The following is a 4,765-nucleotide window of genomic DNA, read 5'->3' as shown; positions in this document are numbered from 1 at the left end:
GGCAGCTGTGGTGGCAGTGCCTCAGACTGCTCAGACGGTTAACGAGTCTCTTTCTCCATTTTTCAAATTGAAAAGCGCGCTTTGAAAAGTTCGTTCCCTGTCATGGCACGCTTGTGCGCTGTCATGACAACAAGGAAAAACTGAGGGGTGTGTTACGTGGGTGTGGCTGCGGCAACAGTAGCGTGCTGAACTGTCAAGTAATGTTCGTTAGGCTGCCTGGGGCTCGAAGATATAGAGCGACCAACTTTTTTTTGGAGCAAGCATTGATTATGCGTGACAAGGTCTCAATTTGCGGGACGTGTGAATTGGGCATCAAACGCTGTGCGCGCACACGCTACGCGGGACGGGTGGTCATCCTACTTGATAGCCTGTTCCATTGTACAGGTGCTCCAAATGCTAAGGGGGACTCTGACCTTCTCATGAAGGATCCTTCCTTGGAAGGACAAGTCCTACCAAGGAAGGATACTTGACATTGAGAAACGGGGTGTGTCTGGGGACATCCTTCAAGCTCACGTGACACCTGATGATATGGGTGACCCTGATTTTAGGGAGAACCTCAATAAGGTAATGCGCAATGTTCGGATCTGAAGACTATTGTAGTAAGCCTTTGCTTTTGACTATTCCACAGCAGTACAGTTACTTTTATTTTGGTGGAATGCATTAAAAAGAATTTTGGTTTCATATTACCAAATAAGCAACTAAAAATTCCAACTTTTCTTGTCATAGGTAAGTAAGTAGCCTATGCGTTCACCAGAAATCTACTGGTTAATATGTAAGTACTACAAACCAAAGTTAAAAACAAACCTGAAGCTGAAGAAACCCTAAACATTAACGGAACAGATCCGCAGACCCGATTGACTGACGGAGCGGGATAGAGAGAGAGAGAGAGAGAGAGAGAGAGAGAGAGACACAGAGAGAGAGAGAGAGAGAGACAGAGAGAGGCCGAGGGAGCGCATTTCTCCGTGTTCTGTGTGTGTGTGCGAGATTGATCCGAGCGGGTTTGTAGGCGGGGGGGCGCTGTGATTATCACAGAACGCTGCGCGGCCAGTTGAGGAGTTGTATTCAATCCGAGCACGAATATTGACTCATATTACTCGTATAATACTTGTACTCTGCAAAAGTGCTTTATCCGTACCGGATACTCGTTTCAGCCGGATACTCGGATCACCCCTAGTAGCTGGTATTCTCAAACCAAGCTACTCTTTACTGGGGAGCAACAGTAGGGTTAAAGAGAAGTTGATGGTTGTCAAATTTAGGGGGTTTCTTCAATGTGTTGAAAGTAAGTATGTATTTGTTATTCAGTATATTACTCAATAAGTCAATCCAGGAAATTTACAGATTCATTTTATTCTTTACTCATAAAGCTGTGCCTAAGGGTTATGTACCACAAACAAGAATACAGTTATCCAATTGCTTGTCATAATAAAATTGCTTTTTCACCAAAATACCTATACAGTAATTGATTAGTCACTCAATTAATCATTATTTGTTGAGTATTTTCCAGTCTCCAAGTCAACAGTGGTTTCCCTTTACTTTTAGATAAAGAGCTGAGAGACACATATGGGGACAGGACTCTAACAAAGATGAGGACGCATTCCTGGAAACTTTGAGCCCTGGTCACATCCTGGCATTTGCTACAGGGCTCAGCAAAGTCCCAGCCATTGGTTTTCATCCAACTCCTAAGTTAATATTTATTCATGATGAAAACAAACATCTTCCCATTGCGCACGCTTGTGCTAATGAGCTTCACCTTTTTGTGAACGCAAAAACAATGGCTGATGATTATGAATTTAACTACAGCTTCCTAGTAGCACTAATGAAGGGATCTTTATTCAGCTTCATTTAAACGAGACATTTAACAGCTACCATTAAAAGTACAAGGCTTATTTTTTGCAAGCACAACTGGAGCATAAGTGTAATGTCCTAATTTTAGATTTTTACTGTAAATTTACTAATTTGCTTAAATCAGTTAATTTGTAAAAGAACCCATATGTTACGGGGTAGGGATGGGAGGTCAGGACCCAAATGCAGAGAGGAGGCAGGCAGGCAGGTATATAGTGGTTTATTGATAACAGTTCAAAATCAAAAAACACTCCAAAGGAGGCCCACGCAGCTGAAGGCAACACAAAAACACCAAATGCTCGGGGAACGAAGACAGGGGAGACTTCGCGAGGAGAAGGTCCAAGGGAAACAGAGAAAAACCAGGAACACTTAGACAGGACAGGGAGCTGGCAAGCAGACGAACCACGAGCGACTGGCAGACAATACAGACAGGGAAAAAGGGTGATGGCAAAACTGGCAAACTCACAGGATGACGGGGAGGCTGACAACTTGCAGGACGACGGCAAGGGCAGACAAACTCACAGGGGGACGACAAAGTTAGACAAACTCACAGGGAGGCAAAACGATCTGACACAAGACAAAAAGAACACGGGTTAAATACAGGAGGTAATGAGTTAACGGGGAACAGGTGAGACAGGTGAATCACATTAGGATTCAGCAGGACAATCAGACAGGCAAAAGTAAAGCTGGGCAAAACAAGACAGAACAAGAAACCAGACTATCAACATAAAGCCCCTTGAGTTTATTATAGTTTAAGGACAATGGTTTGGCTATACATACTGGTATAAAAGGATTAATAGAGCTATGGGTTCTGGTTTCCATGTGGTTTCTGAAACTACAATAAGGATAATGTTACCCAATTGTCCATGTTATGCTAAGATCACACACAAGTTTATCAAAAATAAACTGTTGTGTTCTCTGAAACAATGTTTTGCCATTGTTATTGTCCTTTTGAAGAGGTTTAATGGTCTCATTCAGTTCTGGCAAATCCAAGTCATTCAATGGGGAAAATCCTCTTTGAGAGTTAGGTAAGGAACAAAAAACTACCCCTGCTGTTGAGAGTTCTGGGTTGTGAAGGTGAGGCAAATCATTGTCCAGAGTAAAAAGCTGAACAGGTGTTCTATTTCCTTCAGATGACACTGAGTGATTGTTAAATCCAGCTTTGTATTCCTCCAAAGTGCGGTTGATTTTGGTTAGAAAGACATAATGGAGAAAAAATAGGTCTGTTGCATTGTCTATGTCTAGGATACCCAGGGATTCCAGTTCATAGAAAATGGGTGCATGAACTTGGCTGCAGTTTTTGTTCAAGTCTCGGTTTAAACGCTCAATCCTCTGGTTGTGTACAGAACTTCCTGTTAAGACAGAGCCTTCCCCCCTGCTCGAATGCATGTAAATGTAAATGTGCTGTATTTATATAGCACTTTTCCAGTCTTAACAACTGCTCAAAGCGCTTTTACATCTACAGGAAACATTTACCATTCACACACATTTATACACTGTGGCCGGGGCTGCCGTACAAGGTGCCACCTGCTCATCAGATAAACATTCACACACATTCACACTCCGATGCGCAGCACCGGGGGCAGCTCAGGGTTCAGTGTCTTGCCCAAGGACACTTCGACAATGACTGCAGGGGCGGGGATCGAACTACCAACCTTCCGATAGGCAGGCAACCGCTCTACCACTGAGCCAAAGCCGCCCCCAAAATCTGAATGTTCTCTCCTCCGTGATCAGTCCTGATGTGCAGTGGTCTGCCATACTGTCCAACAGCTGCAGTAAAAAGGTCTCTTACAGTTTCAGCACGATTATTGTTGGAGCATTGAAGAAACATCAACATCCTACTGTAGCCGTCTATGGCACCATGAACAACCAATTTCCACCTAATCAACTTATGATTTCCGTCTATATGCCATATGAAATTTGGATATTGGACAGAGTACACTCGGCGAGCTACAGCTGTTCTTCTCCTGGCTAGGACACCAATTGGGTCCATCCTTTGTAGTGAATCTCTTACACGTTGTCTTTGAACCACAATGCTTTTGGAGCGGAGATGCCCCATAAGCATAACTTCTCCAACATTTGGGTGTTCAGTTTTTATTTGAGATAATTTAAGATCCAACTGTTAATCACTGATGCTCTTAAATGTTGTCTACTGCCAAATTATAGTCTTGCAGTAACTCATAGAAAGTTGGCCTCGAGATTGAAAGAATAGATGCCGCTTCTGTAAAAGTGGTTTTCAGTGAAAGAACATGTTCAAGCTCGTCTTTGGAAATCTGATGTCTTCCTTGGTAGTCATTCTAGAACACAGCAAAGAATATGACATTTGGCATGTTTTTATAACAAACAAGGGTTTCAAGAGAGATTTATAAACGTAAGAGATGAGCATTCACATCCACTCATCTTTCTGACTGAAGTGAATTATAGATTGTACTGTACATTTATTTAAGGAATGTTTAAATAAAATGGAAAATCAAAAGATGAGGTTACTGAGAGGTAAATGAGAAGTAAATCAAACAAATGTGAACATGAATAATAATAAGTACTTACTGACAGGTCACTGGATCGAGGTCTGTTGCTGGTACAGGTATGGTAGCGCTGGTGCTGGAGTTTAAAATGTAAACAAAATACCAAATCTTGTCACACTTGTTGTGTAAAATATGCCACCAAGATTGGAACTAATGCTGAAACATTACACCACACAATTAAAAAAGTAAAACAAAAAAAAAACAGCCAGCTAGGATACATGAGTATGAAAGTATACCAAGCGGTACGATGTCCCAGTGGAGGTGGTGGGTGTGGCTGGCCCCGGAGTGTTATTGTAGGTGGTGGGAGCCTGAAGGAAGATTAAATGTTATGCTTTTTTACACTGTGCACTCTGGTAAATTACTCACATTAAATAAAATTAAATGTCTTTATAATTGTG

At 42.1% G+C, this 4,765-nt stretch overlaps 1 protein-coding gene across 2 annotated transcripts; it reads right to left on the bottom strand.

The window, feature by feature from the left end:
* Positions 1-2,654: 2,654 nt before the first annotated feature.
* Positions 2,655-4,468, bottom strand: LOC117951381. Of its 2 annotated transcripts, none has more exons than XM_034883089.1 (3): positions 4,386-4,468; positions 3,541-4,139; positions 2,655-3,233 (listed from the first exon to the last, which is right to left on the bottom strand). In XM_034883089.1, exons 2-3 carry the CDS (start codon positions 3,905-3,907, stop codon positions 2,695-2,697), a joined length of 906 nt encoding a protein of 301 aa, XP_034738980.1. In that variant the 5' UTR covers positions 3,908-4,139; positions 4,386-4,468; the 3' UTR covers positions 2,655-2,694. The 2 variants fall into 2 exon arrangements, with proteins under 2 accessions (XP_034738980.1, XP_034738981.1); XM_034883090.1 differs by having other exon boundaries at positions 4,390-4,449.
* Positions 4,469-4,765: the final 297 nt, after the last annotated feature.

The sequence above is a fragment of the Etheostoma cragini genome, chromosome 10, assembly GCF_013103735.1.
Source record: "Etheostoma cragini isolate CJK2018 chromosome 10, CSU_Ecrag_1.0, whole genome shotgun sequence".
Lineage (NCBI taxonomy): Eukaryota > Metazoa > Chordata > Actinopteri > Perciformes > Percidae > Etheostoma > Etheostoma cragini.
The sequence above is the reverse complement of the archived record's forward strand: the minus strand, read 5'-3'. Positions and strand labels throughout refer to the sequence as shown.

Bases quoted from the DNA above. Each gene is read 5' to 3' on its own strand.
- LOC117951381 (XM_034883089.1), bottom strand. From the start codon at position 3,907: ATGCTTATGGGGCATCTCCGCTCCAAAAGCATTGTGGTTCAAAGACAA. The intron at 3,234-3,540 runs CGGCTTTGGCTC...ACATTTACATTT, and splicing joins GAACATTCAGATTTTGGGGG to ACATGCATTCGAGCAGGGGG.